At 41.2% G+C, this 24,358-nt stretch overlaps 1 protein-coding gene across 1 annotated transcript; it reads left to right on the forward strand.

Moving 5' to 3' along the window:
- The first annotated feature begins 23,281 nt into the window (after positions 1 to 23,281).
- On the forward strand, positions 23,282 to 24,063 carry LOC142163999 (uncharacterized). Its single transcript, XM_075221161.1, has 2 exons — positions 23,282 to 23,299; positions 23,395 to 24,063. Exons 1-2 carry the CDS (start codon positions 23,282 to 23,284, stop codon positions 24,061 to 24,063), a joined length of 687 nt encoding a protein of 228 aa, XP_075077262.1.
- Positions 24,064 to 24,358: the final 295 nt, after the last annotated feature.

Here is a 24,358-nt window from a genome sequence, read left to right on the forward strand (position 1 = left end):
TCGGCCTCCCAAGTCATTTCTTCAACATTTTTGTTTCTCCAAAGTACTTTCACCGAAGCTACATATTTAGTTCTCAATCTTCCAACATGTCTATCTAATATAGCAATGGGAGTATCTTCATATAATAGCTGCTCTGTGACCTGAACGTCGTCAACTAACACAACTCTGGAAGGATCTCCGATACATTTACAGAACATAGACACATGAAAGACTAGATGTACAGACTCCAAGTCCAAAGGCAAGTCTAACTCATATGCTACCTGGCCTACCTTGCGTATGATCCTATATGGTCCAATGTACCGAGGGCTAATTTTTCCTTTCTTATCAAACCTCATAACACCTTTCATCGGTGATACCTTTAGGAATACCCAATCGTCAACCTGAAACTCCAAGTCTCGCCGTCGATTATCCGCATAAGATTTCTGACGGCTTTAAGCTGCTAACAGTCTTTCCTGTATAAGCTTAATTTTCTCGGTTGCTTATTGTACCAATTCTGGTCCTACTAATGTAGTTTCCCCAACATCGAACCACCATATTGGTGACCTACACTTCCATCCATAAAGAGCTTCGTATGGAGCCATTTGAATACTAGAATGATAGCTATTATTATATGTGAACTCAATAAGTGTCAGATGATCATCCTAGCTACCTTTGAAGTTTATCACACAAGCTCGTAACATATCCTCAAGTGTCTGAATAGTACGCTCAGCATGTTCGCCTGTCTGGGGATGAAATGTTGTACTAAGACTTACCTGAGTCCCCAATACTTTTTGGAAGGACCTCTAGAAGTTAGCTGTAAATTGAGCTCCTCTATCCAATATAATAGATACAGGGACCCCATGCAGTCATACTATCTCCTTAATATAAAGCCTGACTTAATCCTCTACGAAATATGTAGTCCTTATGGGTAGAAAAAGGCTGACTTTGTAAGCCTATCAACAATTACCCATATCAAATCGAACTTACGCTGGGTACGAGGTAGGACTACGATGAAATCCATATTGATTACTTCCCATTTCCAAGCCGGAATCTCTATAACCTGCAATAATCCACCAGGTTTTTGGTGATCAATCATAACCTGCTGACAGTTAGGACACTGAGCAACAAACTCTGCTATATCCTTTTTCATTCCATCCCACTAATATACTTCCCTGATATCATGATACATCTTTGTCTCTCCTGGATGGATTGAATAACGAGAATAGTGAGTTTGCCCCATAACCTGCCGACATGGCCCTGCAACATTAGGGACACATAATCGTCCTTGATATTTGAGGACCCCATCTTCTGTAATTTCAAATGGTGTCTTCTCCTTTTGAGGGGTGGTATCCCTATAATGAACTAACATAGAATCCTCGTACTGGCGTTCCTTTACTTCAGTTACTAAAGAGGATGTTGTTGTATCCTAAATAGTAATTCCAATATCACCTGAGTCCAGTAACCGAACTCGAAGACTAGCTAGCTGATGAACCTTATGGGCTATTCCCCTCTTTTCTGGCTGTAAATATGATAGTCTACCCATAGATTTATGGCTGAGGGCGTCGGCTACTACATTCTCCTTTCCCGGATGGTATAAAATATCAACGTCATAGTCTTTAAATAGCTCCAACCATCTCCTTTGACGTAAATTCAATTCCTTTTGCTTGAAAATATACTGGAGGCTCTTATGATCCGTATAGATATCAACATGAATGCCATACAAGTAGTACCTCCACATCTTTAGTGCACGAATCACCGTGGCTAACTCTAAATCATGGGTCGGGTAGTTCTTCTCGTGCTTTCTTAGTTGTATAGAAGCATAAGCTACAATCTTACCATGTTGCATCAGCACATAACCCAGTCCAACCCCTGAAGTGTCACAATAGATAACATAACCATCGGTCCCTTATGGGAGGATTAGAACCGGTGCCGAAGTTAATCTGTCCTTTAATGCCTAGAAACTCCGTTTGCAAGCATCAGTCCATTGAAACTTTGCTCCCTTCTGAGTCAACTTTGTCAAAGGTGCTGAAAGGGAAGAAAATCCCTCTACAAATCTCCTGTAATAACCTGCCAAACCAAAAAAACTACGAACCTTTGTCGGTGTTGTGGGTCTAGGCCAAGTCTTTACTGCCTCAATCTTTTGTGTATCCACCCGGATGCCTTCACTCAAAATGATATGCCCAAGGAAAGCTACAGAGTTTAACCAGAATTCCCATTTAGAGAATTTTGCATACAACTTCCCTTTTTGTAGAACTCTGAGCACAGTACGCAAATGATCTGCATGCTTAGCCTCTGAATGAGAATACACCAATATATCATCGATAAATACAATTACGAACAGATCTAAAATGGGCCTGAACGCACAGTTCATCAAATCCATGAATACTGATGGGGCATTGGTCAAACCGAACGACATAACACGAAACTCAAAATGCCCGTATCTAGTTCTGAATGTTGTCTTCGGAATATCTTCCTCCTTAAACCTTACCTGATGGTACACAGACCTCAAGTCTATCTTTGAAAAACACTTAACACCTTGCAACTGGTCAAATAAATTATCAATCCTCAGAAGCGGGTACTTATTCTTGATTTTCACCTTATTCAACTATCTATAATCATTACACATCCGTAAGGAACCATCTTTCTTCCTCACAAATAACACTGGTGCTCCCCACGATGATGTACTAGGTCTGATAAAGCCTTTTCAAGCAAGTCCTTTAGTTGTTCCTTCAACTCCTTCAGCTTTGTGGGGGCCATTCAATAGGGAGGAATAGATATTGGATGAGTATCTAGTAGTAGGTCAATATCAAGCTCAATTTCTCACTCTGGCGGAAGACCTGGAAGGTCATCGGGAAAAACATCGGGAAACGTATTAACCACAGGGATGGACTGAATGGTTGGTGACTCTACTTCCATATCCTGAACCTGAACTAAGTGATAAATACAGCCCTTTCTGATCATCTTCCTTTCCTTGAGATAGGAAATAAATCTACCTCTCGGCTGACGCCATATTACCTTTCCACTCCAAAATAGGCTCCGTGTGAAATTGAAATCGGACTATATTTGATCTACAGTCAACGTTGACATGACATGAAGCCAACCAATCCATACCCATTATAACATCAAATTCTACCATATCTAACTTAATTAGGTCCGCTACGGTAGATCGAGTATGAACTACTATTATACAACCCCTATATACTCGCTTAGCTATCACCTGAGTCCCCAACAGGTGTAGACACCTCAAAAGGTTTAACCAGTTCAGGTTTTATTCCAAACTTACTAGCAACCAACGGAGTAACATATGATAAGGTGGAACCTGGGTCAATCAGTGCATATACATCATATGAGGAGACTGATAATATACCTGTAACAACATCAGGTGATGACTCATGATCCTGTCGTCCTACCAACACATAAATGCAGTTCTGAGGACCGCTCGAGCTAGATGCTCTGCCTTTGCCTCTACCACGACTCATTGGTGCTTGTGAACCTTGCCTAGGGTGGCGTACTAATGATGACGAACCAACTACAGATCTAGCTGGTTGAGCTATGCTTGCATCACCTCTCGTTGGACAATCCCTTATAACGTGGCTCGAATAATCACAATTATAACAAACACCCAATCCCATATGGCACTATCCGTCATGGTTCTTACCACATTGAGGACATCATGGAAAGGGCGGCCTCATCTAACTTGACTCACCCCTATACTGAGAACCTGAGCCCTAGAATTCTGACCAAACCCTAAATATGTGGAACGATCAAATCTCTTACCGCCAAACTGAGGGGGTGCGCTAGCCGATGGCTGAGCTTGATACCTCGGGTAGTGTTGCCTCTGACCACCTTGAAACTCACTAAAAGGATCTGAAGACCTCGCTCTCTTATTCTGGGCCCTATTATGCTCATGATCGGCCCTCTATTTCTCTTACGCTCATCTACACCTTGAGCGTATACCTGAATACGAGAAATATCCATGTCTGGCTGAAGTGAGACCGACATACAATTCTTAAGCAAGTGTGGCTCTAACCTCATCATGAACCAGTGAACTCGATCCTCCATCTTAGATACAATAGTGGGAGGATACCTAGCCAACGAATCAAACTGAAAACTGTACTCCCGAACACTCATGTTTCCTTGTCGAAGGGTTAAAAACCTATCAACTTTAGCCCGCCTAAGCTCTGGTAGCAAATAATAACGAAGAAAAGCTTCTGTAAGCTCCTGCCATACTGTTTGTTGGATGGGAATTCTCACCTCTAGACAACTCCCAAGACTCGTACCAATTAACTACAACATCCTGAAGTCTATAGGAAGCTAACTCAATTGACTCAGTCGTGGTGGCCTTTATTACCCCTAAAGTCCTCTGCATTCTATCGATAAATACCTGAGGGTCTTTGTTTGGATCTGCCCCAGTGAATATCGGAGGGTCAAATTAATGAAATCACAAACCCTTGCACTGACAGACCTAACTACATGACCAATACCTACTTCCTGACACCGAGCCTGGGCGGCTACTAATCGAGTTAATAACTGAATAGCATCTCTCATCTCCTGACCCGGTGTATCTGGCTGAGGGACTGAACGCACAAGGGTGGGCGCTGGAGCTGGTGCCCCTCGAAACTCTTCTGGAGAGGATAGAGTATGTGAAGTCTGAGATGGAATCTCACTATGAGACTCTCCCTGAGCCCTGGTAACTTGTGGTGCTCGACTAGTAGTCTCACCAGCCATAGACTTTCCCTTCTAGGCAGTTGTAGTCTTCGGAGGCAATGGTGAAAATGTAACATATCGTTAGGAACATGAATTCTTATATCGCACGATCTAAGATAAGAAGAGAGGATAACATCCTATATGTCCTGTAGCCTCATGTTTATAAGTGTAGCGAACAACACACCCATAAACAAGACTCTACTAGACACGGTCTGTAGACAACCCTAGGACAGAACTGCTCTGATACCACTTTTGTCATGACCCAAACCGATGAATCGCGATGGTTGTCGAGTCCTACCTGTCGAACACCCTTAAGCATGCGTCTAAGATATAAACATGAATGACATCTGCTGAACCACTAGAATAGAATACGTAAGGAAACCTGTCCAAAATTCATATATACATACACGTGCATAATACGAAGGGCGAGCCGACAAGGCTGCTATAGAAAGCTACATATCAAAAACCGAAAACTGGCAAAGGCCACATACTATCCAACTATACATACTATCTTAGACCTCTAATAGAAATACAACTGTACAAAGACGAAACTGAGCCACATCATACCTATATATATATATATATATATATATATATATATATATATATATATATATACACACACACAAGCATATTGTACCAAAATCAAAAGCAGCTCCAGATCAAGTGGAGCACGCCAATTCTCGTTGATCAAGGATCCTACAAAAGGGGACTATCAGCTTGCCTACCTACACCTGCGGGCATGAAATACCAGCCCCAATAAATAGGGCGTTAGTTCGAATACTGTGCTGAGTATGTAAGGCATGAAAATCAGTACATAAAAGGCATAGATGAAACATACAATGAAGAAATTTATTTGTATGTTTGAATAACTTTGTAAATTCTGAAACATTTATAATGTCATGCACATACATATAAATGTAGTGCCATGCATGGGTATTGTGACGACTCGTCCAGTCGTCTCATGATTTACCGCTCCGTTTTCTCCATTTCTATTTCTTTATGCTTTGTTATCCATGTTTTATGGTATCGGGTTGGTCGGATCGAATCCGGAATGATTTTGGTAAGGTTTGAGACACTTAGTCTCTTTTAAGGAAGTTTAAGTTGGAAAAGTCAATCAGATGTTGATTTATGTGTTAGAGGGCTTGGATGTGAGTTCTGATGGTTCAGTTAGCTTCGGGAGGTGATTTATGACTTAGGAGTGCGATCGGAATGAGTTTTGGAGGTTCGGAGTTGATTTAGGCTTGAATTGGCGAAGTTGAGATTTTGGCGATTTCCGTTTGATAGGCGAGATTTTGATATAGGGGCCGGAATGGAATTCTGAGAGTTGCAGTAGTTTCGTTGTGTCATTTGGGATGTGTGTGCAAAGTTACAGGTCATTCGGACGTGGTTTGGATGGGTTTTTGATCAAAAGCAGAATTCGGAAGATTTTTGAAAGTTTGGCTTGAATCCGATGTACTTTGAGTGATTTGATGTTGTTTGAGGTGTTTTGATGTGCCTCGGGGTGATTTCGGATGGTTAACGGGAAGTTTGGATTGTTGTTGCAGCTGCTGAATTGCTGCTTCTGGTATTTTTGCACCTGCGGATTGGGGACCGCAGGTGCGGTGCCGCATATGCGAGAGAATGGCTGTAGAAGTGACTAGAGGTATGTTTGACTAGGACCGCAGAAGTAGCTAGGAGAACCGCATATGCGATGTCGCAGATGCGGGCGAGGAACCGCAGATGCGGATGGCTGGGAACTTATGTGATTCCACATAAGTGGGCGTTTAACCGCAATTGCGGTACCGCAAAAGCGGGTATGGGACCGCAGATGTGAAAAGGTCTAGGCAAAAGGTATAAATTGCCTTCTTCATGAAAGTTTGCTAAGTTTATCATTTTGGAAGATGGGAAAGAGGCTAAGGCATAGGATTTCAAGAGGAATCAAAGGATATCAGTTGGGTAAGTTCCCTAAGCTTAATTACTTGGGTTTAAGATCATTTTTCTATTGTTTAATTATGGTTTTAGTGGAGATTAAGGAAGAAAAATTGGGGATTAGGGATTGATTTTAAGAGGCCTCTAAATGGGGATTTGAGGGGTCATTTGGACTCCGATTTCAGTGTTTTTGATATGTATAGACTCATGGAAGGATAAGGATTCCATTGATGTGGAAATTATCGAATTCTAAGACGTAGGCCTAGGGGTCGGGTTTTGGTAATTTCAGGATTTGTGCCATTTATTGATTGTTTTCGCTTGGGCTTTGTTGCATTTACATATTTTGATGTCCTCGTTTTCATTTTGGATAGATTCGATGCGAATGGAGGTCGATTCAAGGGGCAAAGGCATCGCGAGCTAGAGATTTGACCGGTTCGAGGTGAGTAATGATTGTAAATATTGTTCTGAGGGTTTGAAACTCCGGATTGCACATCGTAGTGCTATATTGAGGTGAGGCACACGCTTGATAACAAGTGCGGGGTCGTGCAATATTGGGGATCGTGACTTGGTCCGTCCTGATTGATGATTTTGCCGCGAATTTGATTGAAAACTAATTACTATCATTATTATTTGGGCTGAATGCCATATTTGGGCCTAGTGCCAACTATTTGAACCCTTCAGGGCTTTTTATTGATATTTCCTCACTATTTTGACTTTATACTTGAACTCAGTCATGTTATTTTTCCACTGTTTTCATGCTCAGCCATGTTTACTCAACTTTAAGACTTAAATGATATTTTAAATGATGTATGGGCTGAGAAACACTGTTTTATTATTGCCCGAGGGGCATGTGAGGATTTTTGTCTGAGTAAGGCCGATGGCCTATATTATGAGGAAATATTTGATACTGATTATGAGGCTGAGGGCCTGAGATATGTACGCCACGAGGTGGCTTGATTGATATGAGGCCAAGGGCCTAGTGATGATGCCACGAGGTGGCTTGATATTGCACTTGGGCCGTAAGGGGCCCCTCCAGGAGTCTGTACACCCCCAGTGAGTACGGGTACTCATTGTGATGTGAGATTGAGCCCGAGGGGGTGGTATTGTTCTATGTGATTGCCCGAGGGGCTGGTACTGTTCTGAGATGTTGCCTGAGGGGCGGATTTGTTGATACTGTGCCCGAGGGACAAGCCTTTATGTGTTTACTTTTCATAATTGACTGTCAATTACATGCTTAATTATTGAAAAAAGGCTTTTCATGAAACTACGTTTGAGTTAAAGGATTTTACCTATCTTTCACTGGTTTACTGTTTTAATTGTTTTACTGCTTCATTATAGAATGCTTTGTGCCTTACGTGATTTCTTGCTTTCAGTCTTTATTTGCAGTTGTTACTCACTGAGTTGGAGTACTCACTTTACTCCCTCCACCCTGTGTGCAGATTCAGGCGTAGCTGATCCCGCTCCCGAGTGCTGATCATTTCCAGCTTCAGGCGGATACGAGGAGTCTTCAGGTAGCTATTGGCGTTCGCAGCCCAGAGCTCCTCCCTATATCTTTTCCTTTATGTTCTTAGTTCCTTACTAAACTTTGTAGTTACTTTGGAGTATTCAGTATTATTAGATGTTCGTGACTTATGACACCCCGATATCAGGCTGTGTTTGGGCTGTATTCCGCACATTATACTATCTTTTGCTTAGACTGTTTATTACTGTTTAAGTGCTTAAAAAGTGAATTGGGTTTAATTATCTAGCCTTGTATTCAGGAGAGGCATCATCACGACCGGGTTCGGGTTTAGGGTCGTGACAAGTTGGTATCAGAGCCTAGGTTACATAAGTCTTACAAGTCATGAGCAGGTTTAGTGGAGTCTTGCGGATTGGTATGGAGACGTCTGTATTTATCCTCGAGAGGTTGCATATCCTTTAGGAAAAACCTCATATTCTTAAAACTCTTGTCGTGCGAACTTGTTGATCCGAGTACTAAACTTTTGTTGTTCTATTCTCTCATAGATGGTGAGGACACGCGCTACCGGTCAGGATGGACGACCACCAGTACCACCAGCCGTGGCCACCAGAGGCCGAGGACACGGTCGTGGTTGTGGTAGGGGCAGGGCAGCACCTACAAATCCACCAGCTACCCCAGTTCAGGATCAAGTCCCAGTTATGGATGCTCCTGCATCACTAGCTCAGGCATCAGATGTGCCCATTGTGATTCCGCGTCTTCAGGAGGCCTTGGCTCAGATCTTATTAGTTTGCACTGGCCTAGCTAAGACGGTTTCATCCACTACATCCACAGCTACTTCTTAGGATGGGGGAGGACTCAGACTCTCGCTGCTTGCACACTTGAGTAGGTCGTGTAGGGACTTCAGATGCCGGGGGCACATCCAGCCCAGTCGGTTGCAGCTGCTCAGGACTATGTAGTTCCTGTTATGACAGAGGATGAGCAGTGTAAATTGGAGAGGTTTGGTAGGCTTTAGCCTCCGACCTTCAATGGTGCAGAGGGCGAGGATGCCTAGGGTTTCTTAGATAAGTGCTAGACGATGCTTCGTACAGTGGGTATTCTGGAGACCAGCGGGGTCACTTTCACTACTTATCAGTTTTCTAGAGTTGCCTTTACTTGGTGGGAGGATTTTGAGAGGCGCAGGCTTGTTGGTGAAGCACCCCTTACCTGGAAGTAGTTCTCCGTTCTCTTTCTGGAGAAGTATGTGCCGCAATCCCGCAGAGAGGAGCTGTGTAGAGAGTTCGAGTGGTTGCGTTAGGGAGAGATGACTGTGATGCAGTACAAGATGAGGTTCTCCGAGTTAGCTCGTCATGCTATTTAGATGGTTCCGACAGATAGAGAGAGGATTATGAGGTTTGTTAATTTGCCTCACTTATCAGCTTCATATTCTCATGACCAAAGAGAGGGTTATTGGTGCTACGTTTGAGGAGGTTGTGGATATTGCCCGTGAGATTGAGTTTGTGATGGCCAAGAGCGCGAGGAGAGGAAGGCCAAGAGGTCTCGAGGATCTTGTAGTTACAACGGTAATTCTTCGAGGTGTCAATTTCAGCACGGCAGAGGCCGTCCATTCAGGCATGCTCAGCTAGCTTGCCCAGTTTATCGTGGGGCATCATTGGGTCATGGTTCTCACAGTTCTCATCAGGTCCAGTCATCACTTAGTGCCCTTCCAGCTCAGAGTTCGTCTCGTGCTCAATCAGTCCAGGGCTCTTCTATGCCGAGTGCATCTGCTAGTCACTCTGGTGCGAGGGGTTCCCTTCAATCTCCTTCTCTAGCATCTGGGAGTTGTTATGAGTGTGGTTGTCATGACCCAAACTGATGGGCCTCGACGGGCACCCGGTACCTTACTCAATCGAGACCAACGTAACGTATCTTTCTTATTACATCATCATATACACGTGACATACGAGCCTAATAGGCCAACATAATCATTTATAAACTCAAAACATAGGCCGATAAGGCCGTACAATCTTCCACATACACGATATATGTCTACAAGCCTCTAAGAATACATAAATGTCATAAAGGTCGGGATAGAGTCCCACCATACCAAACAATACACATCTAAATCATACTAACCCAACAAGCAACTCCGAAGCAAATAGAGCGCACCAACATCTCCCGCTGAGCTGATAGCCTACTTGGAGGGCTCTCGACCTGTCTATCGAGACCTGCGGGCATGAAACGCAGCATCCCCAGGCAAAAGGGACTTTAGTACGAATAATGTACCGAGTATATAAAGCACATAAATACATACATAAGAGACATGGAAGAAATATAGAGTACATGACTCAACCTGTAAGTCTGAATAACTTTGTAAATCATAAATTATTTTTAGCGTCATGCATATGCGTATGAATGTCATGTCGTGCATAGGTACATGTTCATAACATCATCAGCCTCTAAGGGTATCCCATCATATCATATCGGCCACTGTGGGCAAAATCATCATCGTATACCAGCTGATCAGGTGGTGGTGCGTATATAACGCCATAACCTTTCCCATATCCCATATACATATATATACATACATATATACACGTATATAACGCCGTTTGAATACATACATATATATGTGTATATAACGCCATTTGAATACATACCCATATATGCATATATAACGCCGTTTGAATCATATTTCAGCCACTGTGGGCAACATCATCATGTACCAACTGATCAGGTGGTGGTGTGTATATAATGCCATAACCTTTTCCCATATCCCATATACATATATTTACATATATACGCATATATAACGCTATCTGGTCATGGGTCAATGCACGTGGATGCAATGCATGAAAAGTACGTTAATAAAACCATTCAGAATGTCATAAGACCATTTTGCCCCTTGAGCAATATCATAAAGTAACATCCTTTCAACTTTGGTATTTTTCTGAGACCCATGAACAGATGATAAAATATTATGACACCTGGAAATTAAAGAACATAGATATTTCTATTACTTCTATGAGTAGAGTCACTTTTGGAATTTGTGCATTTGCACGTTTCGTTCATATCGTAGGGATCATTCCAAAAGAAAGAAGGGATAGCCTTAACATACCTGGAGTAGGAACAACTCCGTATAATTATCCCATTGGAAACCTTTGTGGATTGAATTTAAAACCCAAAAATTGGATTGAAGCTTGTGCGCTTTTGAATCTTGAGGAACGAAATTGGTGTTGGGCTTGAATATTTGGACGAAATTGAACTGGATTCTGTCCCTACGTTTTGGTTTAAACCACAAGCAAATTGATTGTTTTAGACCCTTTTAGCCAAGAAATGATATCAAACATTCCTGGATAACGTTTAAGATTCAAGTCTTATTTAAGACTTTAAGTTTTGGACTCTTTCAATTTAAGACACATATACCTATATTCATGAGTCATTCTTGCAAATTAGTGGCCTTGTGCCACGTTTTTCTTTTGTAGTTGATTAAATTTTGTCCGCTTATTAGTTAATCGGGTAATGTTCCGTTACCTGGTAATTAATCAATTACCTGCAAAATCGAGAATTATTCCCACTTACTTAAAATATTACTCACTTTTCACATACCTTATACACCTTTCTATCATGGCCATGTAGTACCTTGTATGGCACTAATCCATAAATACCAGGTATTTTAGCTCGGGCCGTATTTTATCCCAGAATGCCAAACTTGGACAAAATTCATTTTCTTAGACTTGCTTCCCCTTTCACCTTCATGAATTTACTAATTACTTGTAAAATAGCATCATCCTTATAATCCCCAAATAATCTCTTCCTTGGACTGATGTCAATTATCTTACGACAAATTCAACGTAAAATATTGCAGGGTGAAACATCGTCGTAACTTATTACTGTGAAATGTAATATCACCGTAATGTAATACTCTCGGGTACAACATTGCCGTAATATAATACTGCGGGATGTAATATTGACGTAATATTGCAGGGCACAACAGTGGTGAGATGGGTCATAAGTGGAGGTAGTGCCCTCGTCGTCTTGCGAGTTCATCTCAGCAGAGGGGTCTGTCATCGGCTTCAGCGCCAATTACTTCACCACCACCTGCCCAACCAGCTAGGGGTGGAGGTCAGTCAGCTAGGGATTGCCCTAGAGGGGGAGGTCGATCAGGTGGCGGTCAGGCCCATTTCTATGCACTTCCAGGCAGACCCGATGTTATTGCTTCAGATGCTATTATTACAGGTATTGTTTAGTCTGCCATAGAGATGCATCTATATTATTTGATCCTGGCTCCACCTTTTTTTATGTGTCATCATACTTTGCTCGTTATTAGGTATGTCCCGTGAGTTTCTTGCTTCACCTGTTCATGTATCTACCATGGTGGGTGCTACTGTTGTTGTAGATCGTGTGTGTCGGTCATGTGTGGTGATTATTGGGGGGTTTGGAGACCCGTGTGGATCTTTTATTATTGTGTATGGTAGATTTTGATGTCATTTTGGGCATGAATTGGCTATTTTCGTGTCGTGTTCATGCTAAGACAGTCATATTGGCTATACCGGGTGTGCCACGGATCGAGTCTTGAGGTGTGACTGATTATGTTCCCAGTAGAGTGATCTCATTCTTGAAACCCAGCGTATGATTGGGAAGGGTTGTCTTTCGTATCTAGCCTTTGTGAGGGATGTCAGTGCTGAGACTCCTAGTATTGATTTTGTTCCAGTTGTGAGAGATTTTCTCTATGTGTTTCCTACAGACCTGCCGGGCATGCCACCAGACAGGGATATTCATTTTGGTATTGACCTAGTGTTGCGCACTCAGCCCATTTCTATTCCGCAGTATCGTATGGCACCAGCGGAGTTGAAGGAATTAAAAGAGCAGCTTCAGTAACTCCTTAATAAAGGGTTCATTCGGCCTAGTGTGTCACATTGGGGTGCGTCGGTTCTATTTCTGAAGAAGAAGGATAGCACTATGAGAATGTGCATTGATTATAGGCAATTGAACAAAGTAACAATTAAGAACAAGTATCCTTTGCCTAACATTGATGATTTATTCGACCAGCTTTAGGGAGCGAGAGAGATCTCCAAGATTGATCTCCATTCGGGTTATCACCAGTTGAAGATCAGGGACTCGAATATTCTTAAGTTAGCTTTCAGGACCCGATACGGTCATTATGAGTTCTTGGTGATGTCTTTTGGCTGACCAATGCCCCATCAGCGTTCATGCATTTGATGAACAATGTGTTTCGGCCTTATCTTGACTCGTTTTTTATAGTCTTCATTGATGACATTCTGGTGTATTCACATAGTCAAGAGGAGCATGCGGAGCATTTGAGAGTTGTGTTGCAGAGATTGAGGGAGGAGAAGTGTTATGCAAAGTTCTCCAAGTGTGAGTTTTGGCTCGATTCAGTGACAGTCTTGGGACACGTGGTGTCTAGTGAGGGTATTTAGGTTGATCCGAAGAAGATAGAGGCGGTACGGAGTTGGCCCAGACCGTCCTCAGCCATATAGATTCGTAGCTTTCTTGGTTTGGCGGGGTATTATCGCCTTTGTTTAGGGATTCTCATCTATCGCATCGCCCTTGACCAAGTTGACTTAGAAAGGTGCTTCATTTGTATGGTCGGATGAGTGTGAGGAGAGCTTTTAGAAGCTCAAGACAACTTTGACCATAGGTCTAGTGTTAGTTTTGTCGTCAGCTTTAGGTTCATATACCGTGTATTATGATTCTTCGAGAGTTGGGATTGGTTGTGTGTTGATGCAAGAGGGTAGAGTTATTACTTATGCTTCTAGTCAGTTGAAGCCCCATGAGAAGAACTACCCCGTTCATGATTTGGAGTTGGCTGCCATAGTTCATGCATTGAAGATTTGGAGGCATTACTTGTATGGCATATATTGTGAGGTGTTCACTGATCAACGCAGTCTTCAGCACTTGTTCAAGCAGAAGGATCTTAATTTGAGGCAGTGGAGATAGTTGGAGTTACTTAAGGATTATGATATCACTATATTGTATCATCCGGGAAAGGCCAATGTGGTGGCTGATGCTTTGAGCCAAAAGGCAGTGAGTATGAAGAGTTTGGCATATATTCTAGTTGGGGAGAGACCTCTTGTAGTTGATATTTAGTCCTTGGCCAGTCGGTTCGTGAGGTTGGTTTTTTGGGAGCCCAGTCGGATATTGGCTTGTGTTGTTTCTCGGTCTTCTTTATATGATCGCATCAGAGAGCGCCAGTATGATGATCTCCATTTGCTTGTCCTTAAGGACAGAGTTCAGCATGATGATGCTAGAGATGTGACCATTGGTGATGATGGGGTGTTGAGGATGCATGGCCGGATTTGTGTGCCCAATGCGGATGGGCTTCGGGAGTTGATCCTTGAGGAGGCCCATAGCTCGCGGTATTCCATTCATCCGGGTGCCGCGAAGATGCATCAGGATCTAAGATAACATTATTGGTGGAGAAGAATGAAGAAAGACATTGTGAGATTTGTAGCTCGGTGTCTCAATTGTCAGCAAGTGAAATTTGAGCAGCAGAGACCGGGTGGCTTGCTACAGCAGATGGATATCCCAGAGTGGAAGTGGGAGAGGATCACTATGGACTTTGTTGTTGGACTTCCACGGTCTTTGAGAAAGTTCGATGCTATTTGGGTGATTGTGGATTGGCTGACCAAGTCTGCGCACTTCATTCCTGTGTGTACTACTTATTCTTCAGAGCGGTTGGAAGAGATCTATATCCGGGAGATTGTTCGGTTACATGGTGTCCTCATTTCCATCATTTCAGATAGGGGCACTCAGTTTACATCGCATTTTTGGAGGTCTATGCAGTGAGAGTTGGGTACTCAGGATGAGTTGAGCACAACTTTTCACCCTCAAACGAACGGGTAGTCCGAGATCACTATTTACATATTGGAGGACATGTTGTATGCTTGTGTCATTGAATTCAAAGGGTCATGGGATTAGTTTCTACCACTTGCAGTGTTTGCTTGTACAACAGCTACTAGTCGAGTATATAGGTGGCTCCATATGAGGCTTTGTATGGGAGGCGGTGTAAATCTCTAGTTGGTTGGTTCGAGCCCGGTGAGGCAGGCTATTGGGGATAGATTTGGTGTAGGATGCTTTGGAGAAGGTGAAGGTGAATCAGGAGAGGCTTCGTACAGTGCAGTCGAAGCAAAAGAGTTATGCTGACAGGAAGGTTCGAGATGTGTCCTACATGGTAGGTGAGAAGGTTCTGTTGAAGGTTTCGCCCATGAAGGGTATTATGAGATTTGGAAAGAAAGGGAAAATTGAGTCCGCGGTTCATTGGGCCTTTTGAGGTGCTTCGGAGGATTGGGGAGGTGGATTATGAACTTGCTTTCCCACCCAGCTTGTCGAGTGTACATCCGGTATTTCATATTTCTATGCTCCGAAAGGATATTGGGGACCCGTCTCCATGTTTTGGAATTCAGCACGGTTTAGTTGGATGATGATTTGACCTATGAGGTGGAGCCAGTAACTATTTTGGGTCGACAGGTTCGAAAGTTGAGGGCAAAGGATATAGCTTCAGTGAAAGTACAATAGAGAGGTCGGCCCATGGAGGAGGTTACCTAGGATACCGAGCGGGAGATGCAGAGCATATATCCTCACTTGTTTGAGGCTTCAGGTATGTTTCTTGATTTGTTCGTGGACAAACGTTTGTTTAATTTGGGGAGGATGTGATGACTCGGCCAGTCGTCTCATGAGTTACCACTCTGTTTTCCCCATTTCTATTTCTTTATGCTTCGTTATCCATGTTTTGTGGTATCGGATTGGTCGGATCGAATCCGAAATGATTTTGGTAAGGTTTGAGACACTTAGTCTCTTTTAAGGAAGTTTAAGTTGGAAAAGTCAACTGAATATTGAATTATGTATTAGAGGGCTCGGATATGATTACAATGGTTCGGTTAGCTTCGGGAGGTGATTTATGGCTTAGAAATGCGATTGGAATGAGTTTTGGAGGTTCGGAGTTGATTTAGGCTTGAATTGGCGAAGTTGTGATTTTAGCGATTTTCGGTTGATAGGCTAGATTTTGATATAAGGGTAGGAATGGAATTCCGAGAGTTGTAGTAGTTCTGTTGTGTAATTTGAGATGTGTGTGCAAAATTTTATGTCATTCGTACATGGTTTGGTTGGGTTTTTTGATCAAAAGCGGAATTCGGAAGATTTTTTATTGTTTGGCTTGAATCCGATGTGTTTTGGGTGATTTGATTTTTTTGAGGTGTTTTGATGATTGGAAAGAGTTTGAATAAGGTATTAGGATATGTTTGTGCTTTTGGTTGAGGTCCCGGGGGCCTTGGGGTGATTTCGGAAGGTTAACGGGAAGTTTGGATTATTGTTGTAGCTACTGAATTGCTGCTTCTGGTATTTTCGCACCTGCGGATTGGGGACGGCAGGTGCGGTGCCGCATATGCGAGAGAGTGGCTGTAGAACCGCAGATGCGATGTCGCAGATGTGGGCGAGGAACCACAGATGCGGATGGCTAGGAACTTAAGTGATTCCGCAGAAGCAGACGTTGAACCGCAATTGCTGTACCGTAGAAGTGGGTATGGGACCGCAGATGCGAAAAGGTCTGGGCAAAAGGTATAAATTGTATTCTTCGCGAAAGTTTGCTAAGTTTATCATTTTTGAAGATGGGAAAAAGGCTAAGGCATAGGATTTCAAGAGGAATCAAAGGATATCAGTTGGGTAAGTTCCCTAAGCTTAATTACGTGGGTTTAAGATCATTTTTCTATTGTTTAATCATGGTTTTAGTGGAGATTAAGGAAGAAAAATCGGGAATTAGGGCTTGAGTTTAAGAGGCCTCTAAATGGGGATTTGAGGGGTCATTTGTACTCCGATTTCAGTGTTCTTGATATGTATAGACTCGTGGGAGGATAAGGATTCTGTTGATGTGGAAATTATCGAATTCCGAGACATGGGCCCGGGGGTCGAGTTTTGGTAATTTCGAGATTTGTGCCATTTATTGATAGTTTTCGCTTGGGCTTCGTTCCATTTGCATATTTTGACGTCATCGTTCTGATTTTGGATAGATTCGACACAAGTGGAGGCCGATTCGAGGGGCAAAGGCATTGCAAGCTAGAGATTTGACCGGTTCGAGGTGAGTAATGATTTAAATGTTGTTCTGAGGGTTTGAAACCCCGGATTGCACATCGTAGTGCTATATTAAAGTGAGGCATACGCTTGAACGAGCATGGGGTCGTGCACTTTTGGGTATCGTGTCTTGGTCTATCCTGATTGATGATTTTACCGCGTATTTTATTGAAAACCAATTGCTATCATTATTATTTGGGTTGAATGCCATATTTGGGCCTAGTGCAAACTATTTGAACCCTTCGGGGCTTTTTATTGATATTTTCTCACTATTTTGACTTTATACTAGAACTCAGTCATGTTATTTTCCACTGTTTTCACACTCAGCCATGTTTACTCAGTTTTAAGACTTAAATGATATTTTAAATGATGTTGGGCTGAGAAACACTGTTTTACTATTGCACGAGGGGCTTGTGAGGATTTTTGACTGAGTAAGGCCGATGGCCTATGTACGCCACGAGGTGGTTTGATTGTTATGAGGATGAGGGCCTAGAGACGATACCACGAGGTGGCTTGACATTGCGCTTGGGCTGTAAGGGGCCCATCCAGGAGTCTGTACACCCCCAGTGAGCGCGAGTACCCATTGTGATGTGAGATTGCGCCCGAGGGACTGGTATTGTATTATGTGATTGCCCGAGGAGCTGGTAGTGTTCTGAGATGTTGCTTGAGGGGCGGATTTGTTGATACTATGCCCGTGGGGCGAGCCTTTATGTGTTTGCTTTTCATAATTGACTGTCAATTACCTGCTTAATTATTGAAAAAAGGCTTTTCATGAAACTACATTTGAATTAAAGGATTTTACCTATCTTTCACTGGTTTACTGTTTTAATTGTTTTACTGCTTCATTATAGAATGCTTTGTGCCTTACGTGATTTCTTGCTTTCAGTCTTTATTTGCATTTGTTACTCACTGAGTTGGAGTACTCACTTTACTCCCTGCACCTTGTGTGCAGATTCACGCGTAGCTGAACCTGCTCCCGAGTGCTGATCATTTCCAGCTTCAGGCGGATCCGAGGAGTCTTTAGGTAGTTGTTGGCATTCGCAGCTCGGAGCTCCTCCCTATCTCTTTTCCTTTATGTTCTTAGTTCCGTACTGAACTCTGTAGTTACTTTGGAGTATTCGGTGTTATTAGATGCTCGTGACTTGCGACACCCCGGTATTGGGCCGTATTCCGCACATTATACTATCTTTTGCTTAGACTGTTTATTACTGTTTAACTGCTTAAAAAGTGAATTGGGTTTAATTGGCTAGCCTTGTCTTCGCGAGAGGCGCCATCACGACCGGGTTCGGGTTTAGGGTCATGATAGGTATAGGTGTACATAACATCATCAAGCCTCTAAGAGTATCCCGTCATATTGTCTCGGCTACTGTGGGCAACATCATCAACATATACCAACTGATCAGGTAGTGGTGCGTATATAACGTCATAACCTTTTTCCCGTATCCCATATAAATATAATATACATATATACGCGTATATAATGCCATCTGGTCATGGGTCAATGTACATGTATAAATGCATGAAATGCATAAGAAATTCGTTAATAAGATTTCCTGAAATGCCATAAAACTCAATATGCCTTTCGGATAAACTTTATCAAATACGTATTTTTCTGAGACCCATGAATAGACGATATAATGATAAGACTTATGAGAGAATAAGAATATACACAACTCTAGCATTTCTATGAATAGAGTAATTTATGGAGGTTGTGCATTTGCTCGTTTTGTTTGTGTCATTGATCATGCCAAAAGAAAGAAGGGATAGCCTTAACATACCTGGAGTAGGAAAAATCCATACAATATTCTTGGAAAAGATTGCAGCGTACTCCTTTAGAACAGCAAAATTTTACATTGCTACGGTTCTAACATTTCTCATTGGAATGGTTTGGTTGTAATAATTTTGTTGGAAGCTTTTTCAGATGGAGTTTAGCTTCTGTTCTTGAAGTACTTTGAACTTACGAAGAAAGATATATGATTCTTACTTTGTTATTCTCTGTCCAAATGAACCAAACTTTTATAACTTTGAATGTTTGCACGTTGATGACTTATTCACTTTAGGTAGCAACCTAAGCCCATATGACTACTTAGTCATATGTCTTAATAGTGGCCTATTGCCACGTGGGTGGTGGGTGGGAATTTTTAATCTTTATCCACTAATTTATTATTTAATTAGGTAATATCCCCTTACCCGATAATTAACTAATTACCCGCATAATTAAGAATTGTCTCAAATTACTTAAATTACTACTCATTTTTAATACACTTTACGTACCCTACTATTGTGGTCATAGGGTACCTTGTATGGCACTAGTCCATAAATACTGGGTATTATGGCTCAGACCGTATTTTATCCCAAATCAACAACCTTTAACGAAACTCAATTTCTGAGATTCGTTTATCCTTTATCCTTCACAGCACTTACTTATCTCTTGTTATAAATAGCATAAATATGTTAACTTTAAGATAATCTCATCCTCGAGTCTACATCGATTAACTGAAGACAAAACGTTAACATATGAAAACGCGGGACGTAACATTATTGAGTATATTGGGTCGGTTATACTCATACTACACTCTACACTTAATGTGAAGATCCAGGTACATCTTGACTCGGTGGTTGCTAGACTTGGAGCATTATCTTCTTAGAGACTATTGAGGTAGCTGCTTTGGCGTCCGCATACCTCGACTCTTCTTCTTTTCAATTTATTTAGCATTGTTCTATCTTTCCAAACAGTTGTATTAGAAGTTTCTGACTGTGTTGTCATTTATTAGTTCATGTACTCGGTGACACCAAGATCTTTAGGGATTTTGTATTTGAGTCATTGTTATTCTTTTCGGCTATTTATGAGATTTTTACTGTTGAACTCAATATATCATGCTTTTAAATTAAAATGCATAGTTATTTTATGATTGTCGGCTTGCCTAGTACTGTTATAGGCGCCATCACCACATGTTGAAATTTGGATCATGACACTAATAGAAGAAGATCCACGAACTTACAAAGAATTCACATCTTCTGTAGCTTCGATGTTTTGAAAAGATGTCATAAATGCTTAAAAGAAGTCTTTAGTTGATAATAAGACTTGGATCTTGACTGAGTTGCCAAATGGTGAAAATATATTTGTATAAGTAGATATTTAAATAAAGAGTTAAACCAAACAGGCCGAGAGAAAAATTCAAGGCAAGATTAGTTGCAAAAAGGTTCCACAAAAGGAAGAGTTTGATTATTTTGACAATTACTCTCCTGTAGCAAAAATGACAATAATTCGAGTATTGTTAGCTTTGGCTTCCTTATATAATTGGAGATCCATCAAATGGATATTAAAGTCACCTATTTTAACGTTGATTTAGAAGAAGAAGAAGAAGAAGAAGAAGAAGAAGAAGAAGAAGAAGAAGAAGAAGAAGAAGAAGAAGAAGAAGAAGAAGAAGAAGAAGAAGAAGAAGAAGAAGAAATATATAGGGAGAAATCAGAGGAATTTGTTGTACCAAGACAGGAGAATAAGGTTTGTAAACTAGTGAAATCCTTGTATGGGTTAAAACAAGACCTTAAACAATAGCATGAGAAATTTAACCAAGTCACATAGTCAGATAAAATTGTGATAAATGACACAAAGAAGTGTGTTTATAGCAAGACTTTTGACCTTGAGTACTAGCTTTCCTTTTTATACCTTTGGCCCAAATCCCCCTTGCACACTTTCTGTAGACGATAATAACCTTACACAAGAAACCTTTCTAAAGTGTATCTAGTACCCACCTCCTTTGACCAGATCCTGTTAATAAGACATCCGTGTATGTCACGCGTTTGACTTTACTTAATTTTAACCCATTACCTTATAATAACTAACCCGACCCTACTCGACCCAAACTGACCCTACCCGACCCACAGGGTAAAAAGCGTTAAAACCAAACTTACCCAAGTCAGTACTCAAAATCTGATACATCTAGAAGGAGCTACTATAAAGGCAATTCCGGCGACCATCTCAAGCTATGCTTTCATCGTGGATTTCCGGTGGATTTATGCGGTTAATAGGTTAGTAATTTTCTTCTCCTTGCATTACCTGTTTATTTTAGTAGTGGGTGGGGTGAACCTAGGGTTTTTTTTGAAATTTCTTCTATTTTGCTTAGGGTTATCGGACTTTTTAAAAGGGGAATCTTTTGTCATTGTCGATATCACTGTGAAGTTGTCGTCTTGTTTCCTTTACAGATAGTTTTTTTATAAAAAAGATTTGTCTTGTGTTTGCAAACCGTGTGTAAAGTTAGGGTTTAACTAATTGTTGTAATAGCATTGCTTTGAATAATGTGATATGTTCTTGTCTTTGTCTCCACTTTTATATTTCATATGTAGTTCTTTATTTTCAATTGTTGCATGTGGAAAGTCCATTTATTTGTCCCTTATTTGTTTGCAGATAATGTCTTTTAAAATCATTACTCTCAGGTGGTACCATGATGGGCTATTAGTTCCTGGTAACTTTGCTCGTTATATGGGTGGTAGTCAAACATTGACTTTATATGTAGATGTGGATTTACTGTCTCTTATTGAACTGATGAACTACACTAGGATCTATGACTTTCAAAATATGGTTGAGTTGTATATTTGTCCAATGGATAGGACATTTAAATTGGTAAATATTCTCACAGACAAGGATATTTTAGACATTTGTAATGAATTGGAAGATGGGAATACCTTAGATATTTATGTGACTGATACTGCCCTTTTATGTGTTGTTGACATAAATGAGGCTAGTAAAGGGGTTTGTGGGTCTAATAATGGAGCTTTTAAGAGCACAACTATCTTAGAAGAAGAGGAAGATAGTGAATCTGAATCTTAACCTACCCCTGCTCATGAACCTACCCCTTCCCCTTCCCCTTCCCCTTCCCCTTCTCCTTCTCCTGAACCTACTCCTGCCCCTACACCTTCAAGAGAACAAGAGAGTGGAATAGATAGTGAATCAGACTTTGATAATAGTGAAGGTGAGGATGACAATGAGAATGATTCAGACTTTGACAATAGTGATAGTGATGAGAGTGATGGAGTAGATTTACATGTTCCTGATGATAAGGATTATGGATCTGATGTTCATGAAGAATTTGTAGAGTGTAGGGATGAACTGAGGAAGTATATGAGGAAAAGGAGTGAAAGGCCAAAAGATAAAGGTGATGCAGGAGTTGATATTGGTTTTTTATGAATTAAGAACTGGTAGCAAGCAAGATAGGTACACAGGCTTAGTAGGGACAGATGAGCCTTACTTTGGGTCTTCCGATGCTGAAAGTTTTCCTTTAGATGCTGAAGATGAATTTGATGAAGAACATAAGGAGAAAATGGTTGTCAAGAGGAGGAAGAAAGCCCTGATATTTGATTCAACTGTCAAGAAAATAACTTGGGAGTTGGGGCTGATTTTTTAGAGTGTTGAACAATTTAGGTTTGTAGTTAGTAAGTATGCAATTCAGAAAGGAGTTCAAATTGAAAAGTATATTAATGAACCTGGTAGGGTGAAGGTAGGATGCATGCATCCAAAATGTCCATGGATCTTAGCTGCAAGCAAAGATGGCAGATCTAACAATTTTAAGGTAAAAAGGTATTGTCCTATCCACAAATGTTACAAAACAAATAAAAACAAGTTTTGCAACACCAGATACCAAGCAAAGCATTACAGGGATAAGATTGTGTGTCAACCAAATATGAAAGTTTGGGAGCTAAAGAAACTTTCTAAGGATGAACTGGACATGTATGTTGGTAGGTCTACTGTACATAGTGCTAGAGCAAAAATTCCGAAGGAGATAATAGGTGATGTGCATGCTGAGTTCAAGAGACTGTATGATTATAGAGATATTCTATTACAGACAAATCCAGGTACAACTTGTGTTGTGAAGGTAGAAGATCAAGGTGAAAGCAAGCTTGTCTTCAATTCATTTTATGTTTGCTTCTATGCTATGAAAAAAGGATGGTCTGAAGGTTGGAAAAGGATAATTGGCCTTGATGGTTGTTTTCTGAAAGGCATTTGTAAGGGTCAACTTCTTGTAACAGTATCAAAGCATGGAAATAATCAGATGTTTCCTATAGCTTAGGCTATTGTAGAGGTTGAGAAAAGTTTCACTTGGACATGATTTATGAAGTGTGTGACTCATGACTTAGAGTTACTTTGGAAGGGATCTTACTATCATGTCTGATATGCAAAAGGTGAATATATTCTTCTGTTTCTGTTTTCTGTCAATATTTATTTTTTCTAATTTCTATTTCTATTGGCAACTAATTCAATTCTTTTTATGTTTAAGGGATTGCTTAAAGCTGTATCAGAAGTGCTGCCTAAAAGTGAACATAGGTGGTGTGCCAGACATATATTAGCAAACTGGTCCAAAGATTGGAGAGGATTAAAGAGGAGAAATAACTTTTGGAGGTATGCTAGAGCATCATGTCTGGCAGAACTGAATTTTCACCTGGACAGTTTGAATATTCTTGGGAATGGGATATGTGAGAGCCTCTTGAGGTATAACAAGGAAACCTGGTGCAGAGCATACTTCAACTGTGACAAGAAATGTGATATAATTGACAACAATATATGCGAGACATTTAATGCTTGGATACTTGCTGCTCGGCACAAGACAATTATCACAATGTTGGAGGAAATTAGAGTAAAGATGATGGAGAGAATAGGAATGTTGAGGGAGTTTGCAGATACATGGATATGTGATATATCCCCAATTGCTATGAAGGTGTATCAGGAAAACATGGCCCAATCTATGAGGTGTACAATCAAGTGGAATGGTGAATATGGCTATGAGGTTGAGGATACCTCATTAAGAGTTGTGCTAAAGCATTGTGTGAATATGCAAGCTCAAACTTGTACATGCAGGTCATTGATGCTGAAGGGTATCCCTTGTGCTCATGCCATCACTGCTATGAATTTCAAGAACCTTGACTCAATTAACTACATATCTCACTAGTACCACAAATCCACCTATCTGAAGGCATATTCAACATTCATCTAGCCTGCGCCAAACATGCAGATGTGGCCAAATCTACCAATCCACCAATTGAACCCCTACCAATTAAAAAGATTCCTGGCATACAAAGAAGAATTGAAGAAGAGAAGAAACTGAACATCTTACTTCTGGAAAGCTTTCAAGAAGGGGTATGGAGATGATATGTTCAAACTGTGGTGGATATGGACACAACAAGCGAAGCTGCCCTAAGAAAGCAAGGCCTGCAGATTCTACTCCAGCAAATGCTTCATATATA

Source organism: Nicotiana tabacum, chromosome 1, assembly GCF_000715075.1.
Source record: "Nicotiana tabacum cultivar K326 chromosome 1, ASM71507v2, whole genome shotgun sequence".
NCBI classification, from domain to species: domain Eukaryota; kingdom Viridiplantae; phylum Streptophyta; class Magnoliopsida; order Solanales; family Solanaceae; genus Nicotiana; species Nicotiana tabacum.